The sequence below is a fragment of the Stegostoma tigrinum genome, chromosome 25 (assembly GCF_030684315.1).
Source record: "Stegostoma tigrinum isolate sSteTig4 chromosome 25, sSteTig4.hap1, whole genome shotgun sequence".
NCBI lineage: Eukaryota > Metazoa > Chordata > Chondrichthyes > Orectolobiformes > Stegostomatidae > Stegostoma > Stegostoma tigrinum.
The window spans coordinates 21,467,868-21,490,911 of NC_081378.1; the positions used below are offsets into that span (position 1 = coordinate 21,467,868).

The window sequence follows — 23,044 nt, forward strand, 5'->3', positions numbered from 1 at the left end:
ATCATTTAAAAATATAACCACCTTGAATAAATTCAAAGAAGTTCAAGGAGGGTAGGCACCAAAGTGGGAGTTAAGGCCACAACCTGATCAAGTGATATCAGAACATGCAGCAGATTCAAGTGCTGAGGGCCTCACTGCTGTTTGTACTCTTTTACACCAAGGTACTTCATCAGCTGCTGCTACCCAGACCCCCCCATCTCCAACCAATAAATTCAACCCCTCACTACAGCGCAATAGAAATGGGCAAAGGATTCTCAAGCGGCTTTATTTGCAAGAAGAACTTGAACACAATCCGTTCAAATCCGCACAAAATGATCCCATTGCCCAAATCAGAAACAAGGTCAAGGATTTTTCACAAAAAACAAATACCTGGAAACCTAATAACCACATTTCAGAGAAAACCTTGCCGCTGAAGGCCACTCGAGGGGCACTGAAGTGCAGCGCTGCTTGGGAGCAGGAGTCCAGAGCACTGACCCTTGTCCCTGCCAAATCTACATCTACACACCTTTCCTTCCAAGGTTTACTGCCAGCCTCAGTAAAAGACTTGAAGAAAAATAAACAATAACCCGGATTACAAGAGAACTCAGGAGAAGTACAGAGATAATGGGAACTGCAGATGCTGGAGAATCCAAGACAACAAAATGTGAGGCTGGATGAACACAGCAGGCCAAGCAGCATCTCAGGAGCACAAAAGCTGACGTTTCGGGCCTAGACCCTTCATCAGGGTCTAGGCCCGAAACATCAGCTTTTGTGCTCCTGAGATGCTGCTTGGCCTGCTGTGTTCATCCAGCCTCACATTTTGTTGTCTCAGGAGAAGTACAATCGCACACTGGGTCGATCAGATTGTTAAACATTAGTCTCAGCTTGTCATTTTCCAACGCAATAAGCTGCCACCTTTCTGTAAAGGGGTCATACCTGCACCACGCGTGTCCACGATGAATTCAGAAACCTCAAATGTTTGACCCTCCACCAGGCCCTTCCCAGAAACCTTCACTTTGCTGGCATCGCCAATCTCAGAGGCCCCGACCATGATCTTGAAGGGGCTGTTTGTAACATGCCGGCTGTTCTTCTTCACGCTCACCACATGTTCTCCTACCTCCTTTGGGGTGAATGAGATGCCTGTCGAAGAGGAATAATGTCAGGGGCCAACTCGTTTTGCAGTGGCCAAACGCTTTCATTACTTGATGTACCGTATCAAACAAGACCCTCCCATACTCCAATCCCACATTCTGGAATCCACTTTATTGAAGGGACGTGACTGCACTGGAGAGGGCGTGCACAGAAGACATTTACCAGATGTTGCCCAGGCTGGAGAAATTTATTTATAGAACACAGAACATAACAGCACAGTACAGGCCCTTCGGCCCTCAATGTTGCGCTGACCTGTCATACCGATCTCAAGCCCATCTAACCTACACTATTCCATGTACATCCATATGCTTGTCCAATGACGACTTAAAATGTTCCTAAAGTTGGCGAATCTACTACCATTGCAGCTAAAGCGTTCCATTCCCTTACTAGGATCGGATAAACTAGGGTTATTTTTGTTGGAGCAGGAGAGAGGAGGACTGCAATTGAGATGTACGGAATTAGGAGAACATAAACAGGGTAAATGAGGAGAAACCTTTCCCCTTGGTGAAGGAATCAAATGACCAGGGCTCATGGATTTAAATGAAGGGGGCAGGAGGTTTACAGGAGAGGTGAAGAAAGTCTTTTCCACCGAGAAGGTATTGGGAATCTGGAGTTCACTGCCTTTAAAAAAGGATGGTAGAGGCAGAAACCAAGATAACATTTAAATGCTGTTTAGATATGCCCTTGCAATACCAAAGCATTCAAGAAAAGCAGGATTAGGATAACTAGCTGCTTGATTATGAATAGCACAGACTCAATGGCTTAGAAAGCCTTTATTCCCCTCAGCCAGTGACCTCTGACTGTGACTCAGGCAAAGGGTGGCCCCCGGCCATCAATTTCTAGCCACTGTGCCAGGTCTAGATCTTACCAATATGCCTGTTGGGCAGCCTCTTGAGCAAGCAGGGCTCCTCATTACCCGACGGAGCTTTGATGCTGGCATTGAGTAGGTTAAGGTCAGTCTCCGTGATCTTCAGTGAGACCTCAGTGGATGTGCCGACATTGAGTTGCGACGTTCTCATAGAGTCATCACCTACACAGGAAGGGATTTCGTCAGTCAGCTACAATTCACAAAAAAAAAGAGACACCTGCAGTTGCTGGCACCAGTCAGGTCCAACCTTTGCAATTAATCCCACCAATGTAGTTCAATGCCTGACTGAAGGACAAGAGGTGACTGGTTATGCACCCAAGGAGGTATTATTTACCCCCTTCCACAAAGTTTCCCACATGCAATGACACCAGCATTCCAACTTCACCATCCTCACTCCCTCACCCCCCCCATTGCACAGAAAATTACCTGAACCCTTTCAATTGGTCAGAAACACCACCTCCTGACAGGGAGGCACTGACACAGGGTGGGGGGAGCTTCTCCCTTTTCCACCCCTTCCTCACACACTGACCATTTTCACCCTCCCACCGCCATCTTGTGGCCAATAAGCAGCTAAGATCTGAATAAAGTTAAACAAGGCAATGGTAGGGGCAGAAGAAATGGCAAACCCAGATTAGGAGTATCCCTCATGGCTGCAACTCCATCAGCTGGGGGTCAGACAATGAGACCACAGAGTCCACAGCCATTGGCTAACAGCAGCCACCAGAGCCAAGCTTTAAAGAAGGTGGAAAGAGGCAATAAAAGAGGGAATTACCTGTGATCTTAGCAGTGAAGGGACTCCCTGCAATGTGCTTGTCATCAAAACGAACAATGATGTTGTAATCTCCAGGGGCAGTGGGCAGGTATGACACAGTGCAAGTGCCATCTTTATTGTCCTTGCATGTGATCTCAGCTTTAGAGGGACCTTCCACAGCAAGGGAGAGTCCACCTACATAGAGACACACACACACAGAAAAGAGAAAGAACACTTATGATAGTGAACTGCTAAAAGAATCCTAATATCCCAAATCTCCCTATTCCAATGCTTTCTTCAAATACATCTTCATCACTAGTTGCTCATTGTCCCCATTCCTCAAACCCTTCTACCCCCCACCACCGATCTGCTCCTCCCACCCTATCAAGTGCCAGCCTTCACGCAAATCCCTTCCGTTCCGAGCTCAGCACCAAATCCCTCACTATCCCAGTCTCTGTTTCCCCTCCCCCCCTGCCAACCTCCAATAATCCCCTCCCCCCACCTTGCAGCTGTCACCTCGTGCAGGGCTTGGCCATGCCCCACTTACCTTCACCAGCATCCTTGGTGACTATGGTGAACGTTGCAGGTTTATTCACCATTCCATGGCTCAGACCAGGCCCAAAAGCAGTCACATGACGACTGTTGATGGCATCCACATAAAACTGCAGTGGGCTACCTATAAGCAGAGGAACAGCCAAGTATTAGGGTCAATGCAGCAGCAAGTCTCCCCCAAGGGCATCAGGATCAATACAAGGTCAGCCCCTCCCTCCAGGGACAACAGCCCACAGTCAGCATGAAGGAGCAGATCCATTATTCACTCAGACAACATAGCCAGAGTCCCCAGATCCTGCAATCTGTACACAACCTCTCAATCCTGGCATGCGCATGAGGAGACAGTGAATGTGATGGAGTTCAGCGTCACAGCCATTCTCAGAAAGCGAAAGATTCGGGCTTATGGAGGCAACAGCCAATGCGCACACACACCCTGGGCAGGACGTCAGTTCACTCACACACCTGGGATGTGGTTGCCATCGTATTTGATGTCCATCTCGTGGAGTCCCTTCTCGATGGGAGCGTATTTCACAGTAATGGTTCCATCCTTGTTGTCAGTAATATTTGGGCGGCCAGTTTTACCAGATGGCATTCGGACTTCACCTGGAATAAAAAGGAAGGTTCTGCAATGAATCCCAGGAAACAGGACACATGCAGTTATCATTGCACAAGTTTATCTTTTATTTTCTTAAAAAATAAGGATAAAGAAGATTAAATTAGCCATAACCTGAATTAAAGTCTAGTGCAGACAAAAGAGGGGAGACAATCTCCTTACTCAATGGGACAATGAGGTAGAACAGTCACCCAGCCCTTTGGGAAACAGTGATCATAACTGCAAGTGATTGCCTGCAGAGACTCCTTACAGCCAGAAGATTCTGGGTTCAAATCTCAGTCCAGATACTGGGGCCTGGAAGCAAAGGACTCATTCCAGTCCAGTCCTGAGGGAGCACTGTGCTGTCTAACAGTCCCACACTGTCTGCTAGAAGCAGCACACAGAGGTGCAATTTTCAAATGAGTTAAACTGAGAGGCTCTTTCCTCTCAGCAGGGTGAAGAAGGTCAAAGCACTAGTAGATAGCAGGGACATGAGCGTTCTTCCACTCATGATGAATACTGTTAAATATCTGAGTAAATCCAAGTCAGGGCGAGGGATGAAGGTTTTCCTTCATGTGGGCTCAGGGGTGGGGGAGGTTTGGCTGGGAGTTCAATGATTGTCTTCAGCTACTTATCCTTTTGAATAGTCCATGTTCTGAAAGAATTCAGCACTGCCACACCACATTGTAATGTGCATCTCAGCACTGTTACTCCAAACAATGTATTAGTGTCTCAGTACCAACACAATGAGCCAAGATCATTGCAAGCAAAGTCTCAGCACCAACACCACACACTATCTGCATTGGAGAGAAAGACTGCAATCCCACCTGTGATTTCTCCTTTCTGCACAGTGAACGGAATGACAAGGTTGAACGGCCGGAGACCATGATCCAGGACATCAACTGGGACAGCTGACTCCTCAGTGGCCTGTTGGAACCAACACACAAAAAAGGTGAAAAAAATTCACATTCAGGACTCACTAAGCACAAAAAGGAAGCTCTACAACAGGCTACTGAAAGAAGTGACAAAGTTGGTGAAATTTTGTAGTCCAAATTTAATGCTGGTTCAGAAGAGGTGAAGATCTGTAAAAGGAAAGATGGTCTATGATGAATGGGGAAAGAAAGATGAGATGGACTGAGCTACAAAATCTAAGTGACTTAGACAACACCAAAACCAGGGACACAAGAGCAAACTGCACTGAAATTGGGTACATTGATGTTGTTGTTGGGAAGCCAGTCAGCCAGAGCAGAGAAAGTGGACACCAGCAACCTAATCCTCCTAGTGGCAAGCTCTGATTGCATGTTACTTAAGATCCCCAGAAGCCCACTCCTCACCCAGGACCCAGGGAATCAGAGGGGTTAGGAACTGTGGTGCGGGTTTAAGATTGAACTTCATAGTCCTCCGCTAGCAAAGTGGCCACATGCAATTTGAAACCATCCTATACGTAACCCCCATCCCTATTCATTGCTGTCGGGGTTGTGGCTGACCAATACGTAGCACGTGCGCTTGTTGATGAGACTATAAACTCCTACCCAGTGATCTGAATCCACTAGCTAATACTTGACCCAAATGGGAAACAGCAAAGTCAGCTTCCCAGGCAAACTTCTACATCATTTCTCACTCTTCCTCCCAAACCCCAGAAGAAATTTGAAACCTAATGAAGATTGAAGCAGGACAGTTCTGTGATCCTTGAGGCCTAGGCCCACTGCCTCTGACAGAATTTGATCCCAGATACCAGAGGTCAAAAAAAACATGAATGTCAGGCCATATTTTATAATGGCGTAACACCCCAGGCAATAGGGTATTAAGCAATTATAAAAAAGCAAACGAGTGAGCTTATCCAGACAGCTTTCAGGATGATGACTGGGTTAAACAAAATGTAGGAATATACCTTGATCTTTACTTCAACTGATAAGCTTTATATTGAGACAAGAATCAGCAACAGAAGGTGACCCAATAACAGCAGCATTGCAGTTTGGATTATACCTTGACAACTAGGGATTGCAAGATTAAGACAGGGAGGGGGAGCAAGCTGGGTAAAAAAAGGGAGAACACAAGATGGAGGCAGGAACAAAGACACACACACACACACAGACAGAGGGGTCCTGTTTGAAGTAAATAATTGGTGTTGAATCTTATACCCAGAGTGTTGGATAGCCAGCATGGGAAGGCACGTAGGGCTGGTGTAGCTGCAACGTTTCACAGGGCTCCTCAATGGTGGGGATGGCATCACAGGCCTGTGATGGGAGGCAAGCTACAGGTTAAACACGAAATGCATCCAATGCACAACCTCCAAAAATCTGCATCTGCAGTGTCCACGCAACAAAAAGGCGAGCCGTAGCAGGCACTGTCTTGTGCAACAGAAATGGCAGTCCAGCAAGTAAAGAAATTACTCCAAATTTCAGTCTTCACCTCCTACCATGCTCTGTACTGGTAGGGTCACAATTCTTGTAACTTACGTATGTCAAAATGCCTGGTCAACTCATACACTTGGCCTATCAGCTGGGTGTTGTGTTTCTCCGTTGTTCAAACAAATCAGACTAAAACACAAGAAACTTGGGAGTTCAAGAGTTTCACATCACTAGAAGTTCATGGGCAGACAAGACAGCAATTATTAAAGGGATAGGATCATAAAAGTTCTATACGAGGGAGTACAAATGAAAATTTAAGAGCTTTCTTAAGGATGTGCTTAGTATGGTCAATGGATTCAGTTGAGAGAACGTTTTCCCCAACCCCACAATGGGCTGAATGGCCACCTCCTGCGCTGTAACAATTCTGTGGTAAGGCATAACCTGAAAAAAATTCAGACCTCAGTCATTCCAGCGTTGATACGAGCAAGTATTTTTTCATTCCAAAGGGACGTAGAGATCTGGAACTTGCTTCTTGAAAACACTGTTGAGGCTGAAGGTCGTGGAAATTTTCACAAAAATGTAGAAAGTATCAAGATGACAATATTTTTTTTAAAAAGGCAGCTAAGTAGATCAGCCACAATTTCATTGAATGCAGTATAGACTCAAGGGGCTCAATGACCAACTTCTGTTCTCCTGTCCTTCAAGTAACTCAACATTCTACACTTCCATCTCTCCCACCTATTAGAACACTCCTTTCTCCTCAAAGCAGCCTGGCCTCTGACCGCAAGTCTCTCTCTGGTATCTTGTCACGGAAGCGATTCCCAAGTTAGATGCTGTGAAAAATCCCAGCTTGGATCTTTTCATACACAGGCTCTGGGATTGGAATCGTTCAGTACGGGAGGCTTCCTGAGTCAAGATGTCATGAGGGAATGATGACCAAAATATTGAGAATTTGCTCATTGACCAACGATGACACAGCACAAGCAAATGATCCAGTCAGCAGAATGCTGGTGGTTAAGCTCATTTCAACATTAAATAGGAGAAAAACAGACACTCCACGGTTCTCCACTCAGACTGGATTGTTTTCGCTTTGATACTTCTTTTTAAAGTTACGACTCAAATCTGCTTCCACCATCCTGGCAGGGAATGTTTCACAGAATCACTTTTGTGCAAAACCATTTCTCTTCATGGTTTCCAGAAGTGCTAGAGAAGCAATCCATGATGTGTTTATGAATACTGACCCTCTTGTCATGAGAAGCTGTCTCCCCCTATTCACATTAGACCAACTGAGACTTTAGTGGGACTGTTCTGATCCTCACCTCTCCACTTCATTAAGGTCATAACATCCTTCTCAAGTGTGGTAAAAGAGCTGGGCACATTACAGTCAAAGGCCAATTAGTTGGCCAAAGTTTAGCACAACGCCATCATTTTAGTGCTGCATGTGTCTACATAGAGAGGAAAAGGAATCTGTACATATTTTTTTAAAAATGTAAAAAGAAAACCTGAGGTGATTCATCTTGCTAACAGGAAGGATTTGGTTTCTCTGCTATTGTAGTTTTCCACAATAACAACTAAGTTTTACTAAGGTTTTGCATTGTGAGGAAGCCAGTTACATTTTGATTAATGTTAAAACTTGGAATACTGCAATTGCTGGAAATCAGGAATCAAAATAAATAAAATAAATAAATACTTTTGGACATACAGGCTGTCCCTGGTCTATGAAAAGGTTCTATTCTGGAATCTGTTTGCAAGTCAATTTGTACAAAAAAGTCAGAACACAAATGCAAACAATAAAACATGTGCTTGTTAGTACGGGAAACATGTGCTTGTTAGTACGGGAAACATTTGTATGACAAAATCTTTAAAATTACACCCCTGAATAGGCTCATGTGTTTGTACATAAGTGTTCTTTAGTTGGATGGTTTTAACTCAGGACCCCCTGTACAGCAGCCTGCCAGTGACCTCTCCCCCGATCTGCAAAGGTAAAGCTGTAAAAAAAAACTTTGAGAAAGGGCCGGAACTGACAGGGACAAGATGGAAGTGCTGCAGATTGCAAGGCAAGAGCTAGAGCTGGAGAGATTAAGTGCCAGAAGAGGTTTAGTCTGCTGGGGAGGTAAAGGGAACACAGTGAGGGAGCAAGATGAAACGAAGAAACAATAAAAAGATGATATGCCTGGAACAGGTGGGCTCTGCCTGAAAGAAAAGGGAGAGAAAAAAAAGTAAGGAAGAAAAAAAATCCAAAACACCAAGAACAATCTAAAATTGTTGAACTCAATCTGGAGTCTTTAAACTGCCCAAATGAAAAAAGTGAGGGGCAGCTTTTCCTAGTTTGAAACAAGCACAGACCTGAAACCTAGCACCATTTCTCTCCACAGATGCTGCCTAACTTGCACATTTCTAACAATTTCTTTTGTTTTGGAGGTTTGAAAATACACGCACACCCTGGCATCATTAAGTTGATGTCACTTACCACCACGTGGAAGGGGCTATTTGGTATAAGTTCACCACCAAAGCGGATGGTGATGACGTATTTGCCAGGTTCTGGTGCAGTGTAATAGATGTCGAAAGTCCCATCTCGATTCTCCACCACATCAACATCCAGCTCAGCTCCATCAGGGGTCGAGACCTTGCACGTGACCTTCCCTTTGCCGGCAGCCTTAGCGTCCACAGTGATGACAGTCTGCTGGCCAATCTGGATGGTGGGACCCAGTCCTGCCGCTGCAAAAGGATCAAACATCAGGAGGTTGAGGGGGAAATACAGTTCAACGTCAGCACCGTACTCAACGGCGTGGGTTTCTTTTTGGGTGAGTCTCACAGTCTCTCACAGGGCAAGACCCACTGCTTCCATCAGCCACGAGCTTATAATACACACAAAAAAACTGCTTGAGGAGCAGAGTGGCACAAACGGAAATCTGCTCATTTCAACTAACTCGTGCAAATAAACCAGAGGGTGCTCCTCCTAGCGTGTGGAAGGTCAAAGGGCAGTGGGACACAGCCAGAGGTCAAAGGGTGACAAGTTGCACAATGCCTAGCTCCATTCCTTAGGTCAACCTCAGCTGCTTGCAGAAGATCAAAAAATAAAATTAGCCAGCATTCCTGTTCCCAAAGCAAAATACTGCTGGAGCAAAAAAGTGCTGGAGATCAGCAACAGAAACAAAATATCTGAAATATACTCAGCAGGTCAAGCAGCATTTGTAGGGGTAGAGCCATGGAGCGGCCATGTGGCTGAAGTGATGATCTTCTCAATTCATTCCACTGAATGGAAATCAACCCAAAACATTAATGGTGTCCATCTCTCTCCACAAACACTGCACAACCTGCTGAATATTTCAGCAGATCCTGTTTTCACTCCTGCCCTAGAGAGGGGAAGAACGCAGTCGTGGCCCCTGGGTTGAGGCAGTGCGGGGGGAGCAAATGTTTTGGTGGATGGTCGAAGATGGAAGGAGCAAGTTTGGTGGATGGTCACTCACCTAGTCCATGGCCGGCGATCGACACTGTGGAGGGAGAGCAGCCGGTTAGAAACACAGTCACCCACAAACTCAACATACAAAGAGACGTCAGCAAGAATTGCAAGATATGTAGAAGGAAGTTAAAGTCAGTCCCTGGTTTCCTATACAAGTCAGCTAAGAAAAATAGGCCCTGGGAATGGCTCATACAGAGAAAGGACAGATCAATCAAATCCCCAACCTCTCAGTCTCCTCAGGTCCGACACAGCAAGCGAGACAGAATGTGCGATTGACAAAGTAGCCAGCAATGTTTTGCCCCAGGGACCTGCACCCTTGAAATACACTCAATGGCAGCCCCTCTGAACACCAGCAACTCAGGGATCCAAAGCTGGCCAGAGCCACTGTCAGAATCAGAGGTCACTGGTTGGCTGGCAGTGGCTTTGAGCGTCGTTGCAATCCCGCTGCACACTCTGTTGTGTGAATGTGAACTGTTCCAGAGCAGCTGCACTCCGTTAGCAACAGCACCTGCTGGTGGTGTGGGGATAGAGGGCATGTTCAGTGATGCATCACTGTGCCTCCCCACCCACACCAGGACACAAATTTCCAAGGAATCCAGGGATCCACCTGAAACTCAAATTCTCCCCTCACCAGATTCCTGCAGCTGATTGTCAGATCCAAGCCTCTGTACCCCAGAGAAGAGCTCCATTCTGTATGTCAGCTCTTCCTAGTTCAGTCAGTCATGCAGAGATGGGCGTGAACACTGATCATACCTGTGACCAGACATTTGCTGGCATCTCCAGTTGGCACAGCATGGATACGATATGGTGAGTAAGGTATTTCGTCACCTCCGTATTTGATGGTGATGGTGTAGTGTCCAGTCATATCAGGAAGGTAGGACACGGTGTATGTTCCGTCTCCATTATCACGGATATTAGCCTTTTTCGGTTTTCCCTCAGGATCCTGGAAGGATACAGCAATGTCACCAGCATGAGAATACAGGAGGAATGGTCCTCATTAGAAATGAGGCTACTGCATGTCTCTACTCTCCCACCACTCACCAAAGATTATAAAATAAGAGCCTAAGCCATAGATGCCAGACTGTCAATATCCAATCGGATAGCCCAGATTGTGTGATCCAATTATTTGTATTTTGCAAAAACTCTACAGCAGGTCAGGGACAAAGACTGAATGAATGGCAAACAAAGCATGCGTCCCAGCCATATGCACCACACGTATTGGAGACTGCTATTCCTCAAACTCCTGCGCTTTAGATGTGCACTCTCCTAACAGTGCAACAGAGCATATCGGATTTATGGTGGCTCTTTAGGTGATGTAGTGGGTGCTGATCCAGCACCCAACTTGAACACAAGAACAGGAGACACACACACACACACACTGGACTTACAATGATCTGCACAGTAAGCAGTCCCTCTCCAGCATCTCTTGCATCAATGGTGAACTCAACAGGGAGACTAGCAGGCACTCCAGAGGCATTAAGTCCTGGCCCACTCGCTCGCACTTTGCTGGCATCATGGGCCGGCAGAACCTTAATCTTGAAGGGACTGCAAAGAAAAAAAATAACAGGCATTTAAAAAAGATTAACTGGCACCTGGAGAAACAAATTATTAAAGCCAGCACAAACTTCAAGACAAATCAAGCTCAGCTAGTTTAATGCAGTCCTTTGAGTTTGTAACTGAGGGATGATCAGGATCGTGGGGTTGAAAAGTGCACCAACTTTCATAAAAGCAATTAACAAAGTACTCCATTAGTAAAACTGAAGCCCATGGGAAATTAAAGAGGACAGTAGCCACGTGGATACAACTATCAACAAAGGAGTAAAAAGCATAGCAGTAAACAGTTGCTTCAGATAAGAGAGGGAAGTGCTGAATGGTACTCCCAGCTGCCAGAAGTAGGACATGATGGCGTTAGATGGGCTGGTTTAGGGATGCAGTAGGGGAAGGGGAGATTTTGAAACTGGTGAGGTCCACATTGATACCATTAGGCTGCAGTGAACCCTGCAGCCCAATGGTATCAATGTGGACTTCACCAGCTTCAAAATCTCCTCTTCCCCTACTGCATCCCTAAACCAGCCCAGTTCGTCCCCTCCCCCCACTGCACCACACAACCAGCCCAGCTCTTCACCCCCCCCCCCACCCACTGCATCCCAAAACCAGTCCAACCTGTCTGCCTCCCTAACCAGTTCTTCCTCTCACCCATCCCTTCCTCCCACCACCTACTAACCTCATCCACCTCCTTGACCTGTCCGTCTTCCCTGGACTGACCTATCCCCTCCCTACCTCCCCACCTATACTCTCTCCACCTATCTTCTTTACTCTCCATCTTCGGTCCGCCCCCCCCTCTCTCCCTATTTATTCCAGTTCCCTCTCACCATCCCCCTCTCTGATGAAGGGTCTAGGCCCGAAACGTCAGCTTTTGTGCTCCTGAGATGCTGCTTGGCCTGCTGTGTTCATCCAGCCTCACATTTTATTATCATCAAATGGATGTGTTGACTCAGATGACTTCCTGCTTTCAAATATTCCACACCGCTTAAATGATCAAATGGTTTACAGCTCAAGAACCAGGTTCCGCTCATCAAAACCTCAGAGAAAAGAAAACACCTCAAATTAAGGGAGGTGCAAAAATACTCAGGACGGTTAATCAGACAGATCATTTACCTATCAGTTCTGATGAATGGGTCACCCACCCAAGACATTAACTACTTCTCCTTCTAAAGCGGAGGAGTAGATCTGTAGCTCGGGTTGTGGGTGTTGAGGTTGGTTGGCTCACCGAGCTGGTTTTTGTTCCATAGACGTTTGGTTACTGTGCTGGGTAACATCCTCCATGCAGTGGCTGATGAAGCGGTGTGTTTTCCCTCCTGGTTTTTAAACTCCAGGGTCTGTTTGCAATGGATTGCCTCACTTCCGGGTTTCCTTCCTAGTGGAATGTATATGGGGTCGAGATCAATGTGTTTATTAATAGCCGGTTTCAGGGAGTGCCTTGCTTCCCGGAATTCTTGAGCTTGTCTCTGCCTAGCTTGTCCCAGGATCTTGATGGCAATCCATCGCAAGCGGACCCCAGAGTTTAAAGACCAACGCTTCGGAGGCCACCCTGAGGATGTTGCCAAGCACAGTAACGAAATGTCTAAGGAACGACAAGCCAGGTAGGCGAGCCAACCAGCCTCAGTACTTCTCCTTTCACAGGTGCTATTCATCCTGAGCATGTCCAAAAAGTGGGTTTTTTAATTTCACTATCTGTAATACTTAAAACATTTTATCATTATCAGTAAATCCTCCTCTGGTACCCAGATTAGGCAATACCCCAGTCGGGAGCTAATGGAGGGTTTATAAAAGAAGGTTTAGCTTGGAGATTTTCAGGGATACATTATGGAATACTAACCTGCGAGGAACCTCCTGGTCTGCATATTTGACAGACACAGTGAAGGGCCCATCCGTGGCGGGCGTGTAGTGAACAGTGTGGGTCCCGTTGCCATTATCAATAACCTTCGCAGGCTCAGATACACCTGGAACAGGGAGACAGGAGCCACAGATCACCAACAGTCAACAGGGAAACCTTTACGACTTCATCCTCCACACCCAATTCTTCCCCCACTGCATGTTATCAACAAGTTCAGATCATCATAAATCCTGCCCGCCCATCGACAAAACAAAAAAAAGGCAATTCTTCAGACTTCAGTTTCAACACAAGCACCTGCCATTTTGCAGCAAACCCCCACCAGAGACGTACCTGTAGGTCCAAGGATCAGCACCTTGAGCGGTGCCAGCCCAGCCTTGCTACAATCAACAGTGAAAGTCTGGGGTACGTGTGCCCGTACCCCAGTGCCCAGCCCAGGGCCGGAGCACTTCACCTTGCTCGGGTCTACCAGCTCTTTGACTGGCACGCGGAATGCACTTCCTGTCAACACAAGAAAAACAAATTTTTTTTTAAAATAAGAAAGAAAATCATGCACGGTATTGGTCATAACTAACAGAACAGGGAGTTCCCAGCGCATACCTCCCGAGACGAGGTACTCAAACCTTAGCTGCTGCTTAATATTAACAGCAACTGTATGAACGCAGGGATTTGAGGAGTCCACATCTGGGAGTGTTCCTCTCCAAGGGAGGCCTGTCCCTCAGGCACAGGTCAAATAGAATGGACGTTTTAACCAGCGTTTCGAAGATTTCAATGTAAAGTAAAAGGGTGGATGCAGTTTCCCTCTGGACAGAGAATGTAAAACTAGTCACCATGCAGTTAATGCAAAGCAGGTCTACTCACCTGGAATAGGATGCCCTCCAAATGTAATGTTGACATCGTAATCTCCAGGGGTGAAGGGGATGTACTCAACACTGCAGCTGCCATCCTTGTTGTCCTTGCAGGACATCTTAGCCTCTGAAGGCCCCTCAATGGCCAGCCCAAGGCCTCCAGTACCTGCTCCCCTAAACAGAGACAGAAACACAGAGGGGTCAGGGTGGACATTAGGGAATAACAGATTACCATCCTGTCCCAAAAAGGGACATCCAGTTGGTCATTTATTCCAGCTGGGAGCTAATTAAACCCCAACATGTGGCCCAGCCACATTCCACCTTGTTGCCCACTTGCAAACTGGACGCATCAGGAAATCCCTAATCCTCAGGCACAGCTTCAGAATGGACCAGCATCAAGGTGAAGCAAAATAGGACACAATGAGGTGTTCACAAAACTAAATAAGTCAGCTGCAGTTTATACTAGTAGACAGCAAGTGTGGGAAGGAGATTAAATGGCTACCCTGATGCAATTTCTCATTCTCTAGCTGATGGCTCAGGTTCTTTATCTACAAGCTCAGGCTGCATCTCACCTGGTTTCCACAGTGAATCGGTTGGGCTTGTTGACTAGGCCTCCCTCCAGACCTGGCCCATAAGCCCGAACACGGGTTGGATCACATCCTTCAGTGACTCCAACTCTGAATGGACTCTTGGGAAGCGGGACATCGTCATAGAGTACTTCGATCACATGCACTCCTGGAAACGAAAAGGAGCAGAGAAAGAGAGAGAAAATAAAAAAGTGAAGTGAATGGAATCCCTTTGCAGCAATCTACATACTAGCGTACGTGCACTCTAGTGAACGGACAGCAAGCTCAGGTACCAGCAATGGGCAACTTTCCTACTCTCACCCTGCTTGCTGAATGGAGGGGCTTTTCCTCCAATAAGACAAGGAAGGCACTCCCTACTCCAAAACGGAAGGCAGAGGGAAAATCAGCTTTTCATGAGAAACTGGAGTGGTGGAAGCTCAGATAGGATTCTGTTCATCACTTCCACCAGGACTCACAGGAACTGCCTTGAGGGACAGGGGGAAATCCCAGTGTCTTCGAACCCTTGACTCCTGGATAGGAACAGGACAGATGGAACTCAGCAACCTAACATAGGAGGGAGAAAGGGGGAAATGCAGTAATTGATTTAAAATCTCCAAAAGCAGCCAGGGTTTAAGAGCAAACTGAATGGCCTAAATGACAAAAAAAAAAGTGCTAGAGAAACTCTGGCAAACCTGAGAGAAGCAAAGAATTAACACTGAGTCCAACAATTCATCCTAGAGATTGTTCAACAGTTGAAACCTGACCACAGAATGAACTCTAGATTGACAAAGGACTGGGACACTCACAGGGACCCAATATGGCATCTACAATAAACGCAGGTCTTTGAAATCACCGAGTCCAACAGCAAATTAAAACAAAAAAAAGGAGAAACCCAGTAGTATAAAGCCTCATTTGTCACTTGCCATCTTCATAGGCAGTGTACTCCACGTGGTATGTTCCGTCTCCGTTGTCCTTGATGTAGCTGTCAGTCATGGCACCAGATGGATTGGCAATACGAACTTTGATGTGGTTCCCACCAGTCTTGTTAAGAGACCGAGAATCTACAGTGAACTCAGTGGTAACCTCCCGGAGGACTCCTGGAATTTAAAAAAAACAAAACCCGGTAAAAATCAGACTGTTCCCCTCAGTTCCTTTCTACAATAATGATCCTAATGCCTTTCAGTTTTAAAAAAAACAACTTTGCCCCTATTAAGTCTCAATATTTTGGATCCATTGCTGTATTCCAAGGAATGTATTACCTTTCGTCATTTATCTGACAAATGACAGACACTGGTCACAGACTGTCCTGTTGATGAGTTAATTATCTGGTCACACACACAGAACAGTGACTGAACAAGCATAAAAAAAATGTTGCCTTACCACGAGGCTCAACTCCTGGTCCGAACACTTTCATCCCTGTGGTGTCAATGGCTGGATCGACCCTGACACGGGCTGGAAATTTGGGCACTGCATGCCCACCGTACTTGATGGTTATGGTGTACATGCCAGGGAACGGTGGAATGTAGGTGATGCCAAAAGTCCCATCACTGTTGTTCTGAATGTGAACTTCAGCTTTGGCACCAGATTCAGAAATGATCTCAATTGTCAGCTCAGCATCCCCTGCCTTGGAACAATCGACAGTGAACGTCGCTGCTTCGCCCACTTTACCGCGTTCCAGCCCTGGGCCACTGGCTGTGACCTTGCTGGGGTCAAAGAGAGGCTTGATGTCTGCTTTGAAGGGGGATCCTGGGATGTGGGCCTCAGCAAACAGAATATTGACCGTATATTCACCAGGTTCTGTTGGGAGGTACGAGACAGAGCAGGAACCATCACCATTATCTTGGCACTCAATCTTTGCTTCACAAGGACCTTCTACAGTCAGACCAAGTCCACCAGTGCCAGCACCCTTAGTGTCAATGGCAAAGGGAGCTGCTTTTCCAACTACACCACCTTTGAGGCCTGGCCCATAGGCCCGAACCTGAAACAGAATCAGAATTGCTCATTTCATTTGTATAAAAGAGGAACATCTCAAGATCTTCGTAGATTCATTTTCATACTTGGTCAGGTATGGTCACGATCACACTATAGTCCTGGCTTCCAACCAGAGATCTCTTTCTTCTAGGGCACTCCACACTTTTAGTTACTTCCATCGGAAAAGGATTAAAAAATTAGAACAGCTTTCCCAACTTCTAGATATTCCTTACAGTCATCGTAATTTGAAAGTTTTGCACACAGACTCCAAGCAGCTTAGTTTTTTTTAAAATTCATTCATGAGGTAAGGGCATCAGTGGCTAAGCAGCCAATAAATTGCTCAGTTTTGTCTTACATCCAAGTACAGATTGCAATGAATAGGAACTCATCATCCATCTTGATTATGCAGTTTTACAAAAGGAGAAATGGAATGCTGAGACAGAGTCAGGACCCAGAATATGAAGTGAGTGAAGAATTTGCCTCCATCTGCCAATAACTACCACAATAATTCTTTAGCCTTTGGCAAGCAGAGTGTGTGTGTGACAGTAGTTAAACAGGAAACCTCTTCACCAGCGAGTGGCGATTGCCCATTTGTCCCAACCCAGTGTAAGCCCCGAATAGCCTTACGTAATGCAATGGGCCCTATTTCCACCATGAGCTCTTGCTGCTCTGTTCTGATACCAAACTCAAGTTCTCTCACCTTGGTGGGGTCCGGGGGCATGATTCCCTCCACTGTGAAAGGGCTTCCAGGTACTGGGTGTCCATCGTAACTGATGTCCACTTTGTAAGGCCCCTCCTCAGGTGGCATGTACTTCACTGAATGAATGTCATTGGTAGAACCGGTTTCCACTTTGCAAGGGATAGGTCGGCGGGAAGGAGAGGTGATTTTCACATCAACCTTGCCCTGACCCCCTGCACCTCGAGTGTTAACACTGAATTCCTGATCCTTCCCAACATCAACTTCTGCAAGAAAGAAACAACAACAGCTGGTGTTTACGTAGCACTGATGTCATACCTTTGTTCTCCCAAGCTGCTTCATAGGAGCTACAAAGCCACAAACCAGAGGTTGAGCGCGAGAAAGCGCGAGAGTTCCAGAGCCTGGGTGCAGGAAGCTGAAAAGGATAGTGTGGCCAATGACAGTGTAATTAAAACCAGGGAGGCTCAAGCAGCTCAAATTGGAAACATCCACATCACACAAAATATTTGTAGGGCCGGAGGATGCCATCAAGGGGAGGGAGGAAGCCATGGGGGTTATCAGAAAGAGAGCGCGAGACAGCACGCACGAGAGCACGCGCTGTGGATTTCAATCTATTACCCTCACTGCCTTCAAGCCCCAGTTCACAAGGTGTTGAGCTAAAACACCAATCACTTCAGAGGATCCCCTTCAAAAAGGGCTTTACAGTGAGCAATCGCACTCCCCACCACTACAGCTCCAAAAAAGGTCCTGAGCACCACTGTGCAAAAACGGTGCCATCACCAGCACAGCCAGCAGTGACAGAGCATACAAGTGGAAACTGCAGGAAACAGGGAATGTGCCGTGCAGTCAAGTAAGCAGAGGTTCACACCTCGTTAGTAAGTGGGCCAGGTTACAGCAGTTATCAAGTGGCAATGCTCCTGCAGTCTCAGACCACCATGACATACAAGCGAGAATTTCAGACTAACAGCTGAAATATTTATGATAATTTAGTGATCTTACTGTTGTTGAGTCCCTGCACTTTAACCTTGTTCAGATCGAGAGGTGGAGCCACACTGACAGTAAATGGACTCTTGGGAACCTGGTCACCTCCATAAGTCACTGCCACCAGCAAGTTACCCTGCAACGAGACCACAGGCCATTGGTCCGAGAAAGAGCAAACCTCCAAAGCCTATTGCTTTATATACAACACTTAATCTAGATATAGGAAAGCCTGGAGCAAACTCCAGACTTCAGAACTGCCCAACTAGGTACACACCCCATCCAGACCTCACTCAGTCTCCCCAGATACACGCCCCAACCAATACCAGCACCGTCTCACTGGATACAATCCCCAAAAGATTTGTTCTAGTCCCATTAAAGATGCAAACCCCAGCATTCTCCTAATGGAAAAACACGCCTCAGCACTGCTCCACTGCATACAACCCGCACTCCCACCCACTCAAAATCAGTGCTAGGCCCCTCCCACCTGTTGCACAGCTGTGTATTTCACGGTGTATGAGTAGTCATGGTTATCGATGATCTCAAAGTCTCGGACAGCCTCTCCTTTCGCCGCTCCAGTGAACTGGACGTCCAGTGCGGCCTTGCCAGCTCCCTTTGTGTAGACGGTGAAGTGAGTGGGTTTGCCAACCTCAACACCTAGGAGCAGTACAGAGCCAGCTTAGAGAGAGCAGGGCAGCGTGAGGAACCACTCAAGGCTAATACCAAAGCCTAGCACAGCCCACTTATCAGGCAGCACCAGGGGGAGTCAGTACATCCACCTCCCCCTCCCCCATCCCAGTCAGTGCTAGCTGGAGAATCCTAGGGTGAGGTTTTAATCCATCGCGCTCCCTCTTTTCCACTGTCACTGCTCAAATGGCCATCAACGCTGGGAGCTGGCTGCTCCTATGTGCTATAATGTAACTCTCTCACTTAGCCACACCAACAGGAATTGCAGTGCTGTTCCCAGACTGAAGTGACCCAACAGAGACAGGACCCCTCAGTCCTGAAGACTCCATGGGGTTTATTGTTCAAGAATTTACCATGAACTCCTCCCATCAGGAAAACAGTCTTACATCCATCCCCTGTTTATAAACAATGGAAGCACAAAAGGATCATAAAGACATAGGAACAGAATAAAGGCCATTCCAACCATAGAGTCTGCCATTCCATCATGGCTGCTGAGCTGGTTAAGACCAGCTTTATTCTCTCCCCGGTGGTGTCATTTACTTCTATGCCAAGGAGATTCCCTTATAGTTTGGGAGACTCCAAGACAGTCCTGGGAATATTGGCGACCCTCAGCTTCAGCACAGGCACTTGCACAAACAAACATCTCCTCACCAGTCCGACTCAACCCAGGGCCTTCAGCCTTGACCTTTCCAGCATCATGTGATGGCTCCACCTTAATACGGAATGGGCTGATAGGAATTTCCTGTTTTTGGGTCGGGGCGGGGGGGTGGAGTGAGAAGAGGAGACAAAAAAAAAACAATATCAATCAGACAACAGTGTGTTAGAAATGGGCCAAAGACAGTGGGTGGATGTCACCAGACTGGTTTGGAATGGGGTAGGGGCAAGACTGATCAGACGTGTTAACCTGGTCAAACATCCCAAGGAGGGTTAGTGATGTGAGCTTCTCCCCATCCTAGTCTTGACCAAGTGATTACTGAAACTCATCGGACAGTGCTTCTCCTAATCGAGGCTCACTCGACAGTTCAGCGACAAACTTTGGCAAAATGTGGCAGTGGCTGTGTGCGCAAGATCCCACAAATAATGAGATCAAGTGAGTAGTTAATATCTTCCTAGAGATGTCCATAAACTTACTGCCTCTTCCAGTAGCAACTTGGGCCCTTTAAAATACCCACCTGAACAAACAGAACAGGCAAACAGGGTGTTGGATTAAATTCAAATAATGACAGTGTAATTAAAAATCAGGGATGCTCAAGTAGCTAGAATTGGAGGCATCCACGTCACTCAGAACATTTGTAGGACTGGAGGAGGCAAACACAAATCAGCTGAACATTGTACACTCCCAGACCCAGAGGATCTGCTGCATCTAGCCACAGCTCATCCAGGAGTTGACTGAACTTTAAACATGATCAAAATAGGTCTTTTTGTGTCAAGAAGGACTAAAAAGACATAACAGTTTGAGTGCCTTAGTTAGACTTCACACAGTATTACATTCAGCAAGGACACACTGAGCTCAGGTTTGGGATTGGGGTTGGTACGGGTCCACCATACTGACACCGTGGTTAAAACAAAAAGGGGAACTTTGAGGTCAGCTTGTGCTCCCTTAAATCAAGATACAACTAAGGTATTTTAAGATGATTAAAGGCTTCAACAGGTCAAATACAGCACAACCAATTCTAATGGCGTGCAAGCCCACAGGGAGCAGAGCCTCAAAATTAGACAGACAGAAAAACAGTAATGGAGGACTGGAATGCTCACCCCTAAAAAGCAGCTGATGGGGGCAGAGGGGGGGGGGGGGGGGGGGGGGGATGAAGAAAAGTTTGAGAGATAGAACAATTGACTGTTAGGCAAAGGTATTACAGGATGTGGAGCAAAAAGATGATCATTTAAAAAGAAGAGGAAGAAGAAGAAGGAGTGGAGGTGCAGATTAGCTACAATCAGACTAAAACGCAGACAGGGTAAAGGGCCCAAGTGGTCTCCTCCCGTTTGATGTCTCCTTTATCAAAGCAAAGCTTTCGATTCTGCTATCCTTCAGAGTAGGACAGTCCAGCCTTCTCAACAGAAGCCAGATGAGAATTTGAACTGCATGTAATCCAACAAGTGCACAACAGGAACAAAAGCAAAAAGGTGCTGGAAAAGCTCAGCAGGTCTGGCAGCAGAAGAGAAGGAGAAAACCAGAGTTAACGTTTCAGGTTCAGTGACCCTTCCTCAGAACTACATAAGAGGGTCTGTGTATCTGTCATACCTGGTCAGCAAATAGCACCATGATGGTATAGCGTCCTGGTCCAGGAGGCGTGTACTTCACAGTGAAAGTGTCATTGTCGTTCTTAATGATGTCAAAATCAATGTCAGCCTCAGCAGGTCCCACGACTCCTGGGGCACACTTAATGCCAATGCTCACATCACCTGGTCAAATAGAGAACAGATTGGAGATCCACATGGAAGGCAACTCTAACAGTTAGGGCAAAAGATGTAACAGAGGGCTCCTCTCAAGGTAAGCGGGATAATGTCTAGTAAGAACTGGTAAGTGACCTTATCCGGTAGCAGCTGTACTCCCCCACCTTCACATTTCACCATCTAGCAGCTGGTTGTTTCACGTGACATGGGTACCACAGTCTAGGTCAGCATTTGTTGCTTAACCCTGATTGCCCAGAAATGAAGGTAATCTGCCTTCTTCAAATCCCTGAAGTTCAGGTGGTCCAAGTACATCCACAACGCTGTTAGCACAGGAGCTGGAGGAACGTTGAAGAAACAGCAATATTTCCAAGCCCAGATGCCGTGTTGCACAGAGGGCAATTTGCAAGAGGATGTTTCCACACATCTGTTGCCCTGCTCCTGCAAAAGGTCAAAGGTCAAGAACCCCAAGCACCCTGAGCACTAAGCCTTTGGCCCCCAGTATATCCATCTTCCCTACAACTTGCATTTCCACGACCCATTCTGAAAACCCTGCCATCCTTTAGTCACTTCTGTATCTACACTGCCACAATTTCTTTAACATTAACTTTAAAAAGTTAATGTTACCGACAAGACCATGATGTGGTACTGTATTGGTCAACCACCTTGTAAAAGTCCATATACACAACATGAAACGATGCTACTCCAAAATAAATAAATAAATCCTCCAAATACTTCAAAAACAGTGCTCAGAGTCAAACACTATTGCTCTCTGGCATTTTGACTGACTGTCATTGAGAAAAGTATGGGCTAATAAATGGAAGTCTCTACTTTCCCTGCTCCTGACAGGAGACCAACAAGCCAATACTTCCCAGATCAACGCCCGTCTCTTTTCACACAAAACTTGGCACCACACGGCAGAAGAGCTTGCTCAAGACTTACCTTGTCCAGCCTCACTACAATCCACAGTGAAATACGTGGGCTCATTAGCCTTGAGTCCAGTTTTCTCCACACCTGGTCCGTAGACTTTCACTTTCTGTGGGTGACAACCCTCACCCACTGATACCTGCAGGACATGGAGCATAAAATGAGTGAAGGAAGGAGTGGTTGACCAAAAGTGGAGCAAAACAAGATGCAATAGCAAGGAGCAATGGCACAGGACTCATTCGTAACAGGCAAAAAGTGTGACAAATATTTTGTTGTAATTTCACATTCGTGCAAAATTTCACACCCTGCAAAGCTGACCACTATTGCTCACTAACCAGCCCATCTCAATCTTGTTTTACCGACTCAGTGTCAGTGTCAGAACGAGTTGCTGGGTTTGATCCCACCAACAGAACTCCATTTCAATTCCATTTGACTCTCATATGCCACACTTACCCTGAAAGGACTGTTGGGGATATTGACACCACCCCAGCTGATGATGATGGTGTGTTTGATGGGTTTCCGGGGCACGTACACACACTTGAACGTGTTGTCTCGGTTGTCCTTGATCTGGATGTCAATAGGAATGCCTTCCGCATCCTTAGGCAGGGAAGAAATTGGTGTAAAAGACAGTAGTAATTATTGTACTGTGCCAAGCAGAAACTAAATATAGCCAATCTCTTCCTCCACAATAGCAGTTAATTTAAAGCCAAAGAGCAGATAAAATTCCGACCGCTCCAAAAGAAAAACGTGTTGACAGTCTTCCTGATGGCCCCTACTCCAGTGAATGCTCTCTCCTCCCATCGCCATTATGATGGTGCTGACTGGCCCTCTCCTCGTTCCCAACCCACTCCCATACCCAATTATACTGACTCTCTCA

At 46.4% G+C, this 23,044-nt stretch overlaps 1 protein-coding gene across 4 annotated transcripts in view; it reads right to left on the reverse strand.

The window, feature by feature from the left end:
- The window catches only part of flncb (filamin C, gamma b (actin binding protein 280)), a 57,197-nt gene that overhangs the window by 10,271 nt on the left and 23,882 nt on the right, over positions 1–23,044 (reverse strand). For 2 of the 4 annotated variants that reach the window (XM_048553910.2, XM_048553908.2), the window contains 24 exons: positions 22,621–22,764; positions 22,183–22,306; positions 21,092–21,252; positions 19,501–19,591; positions 18,650–18,819; positions 18,184–18,301; positions 17,188–17,450; positions 15,897–16,494; positions 15,440–15,613; positions 14,523–14,685; positions 13,964–14,124; positions 13,436–13,603; positions 13,088–13,211; positions 11,097–11,253; positions 10,462–10,651; positions 9,716–9,739; positions 8,716–8,963; positions 6,036–6,131; positions 4,722–4,821; positions 3,765–3,905; positions 3,298–3,426; positions 2,772–2,945; positions 2,000–2,161; positions 916–1,119 (listed from right to left, as the gene is read on the reverse strand). In XM_048553910.2, coding sequence (XP_048409867.1) covers positions 916–1,119; positions 2,000–2,161; positions 2,772–2,945; positions 3,298–3,426; positions 3,765–3,905; positions 4,722–4,821; positions 6,036–6,131; positions 8,716–8,963; positions 9,716–9,739; positions 10,462–10,651; positions 11,097–11,253; positions 13,088–13,211; positions 13,436–13,603; positions 13,964–14,124; positions 14,523–14,685; positions 15,440–15,613; positions 15,897–16,494; positions 17,188–17,450; positions 18,184–18,301; positions 18,650–18,819; positions 19,501–19,591; positions 21,092–21,252; positions 22,183–22,306; positions 22,621–22,764 — 4,084 coding nt within the window. The remainder of the gene's footprint in view (positions 1–915; positions 1,120–1,999; positions 2,162–2,771; positions 2,946–3,297; positions 3,427–3,764; positions 3,906–4,721; positions 4,822–6,035; positions 6,132–8,715; positions 8,964–9,715; positions 9,740–10,461; positions 10,652–11,096; positions 11,254–13,087; positions 13,212–13,435; positions 13,604–13,963; positions 14,125–14,522; positions 14,686–15,439; positions 15,614–15,896; positions 16,495–17,187; positions 17,451–18,183; positions 18,302–18,649; positions 18,820–19,500; positions 19,592–21,091; positions 21,253–22,182; positions 22,307–22,620; positions 22,765–23,044) is intronic. The other 2 variants (XM_048553911.2, XM_048553909.2) reach the window with 1 other exon arrangement.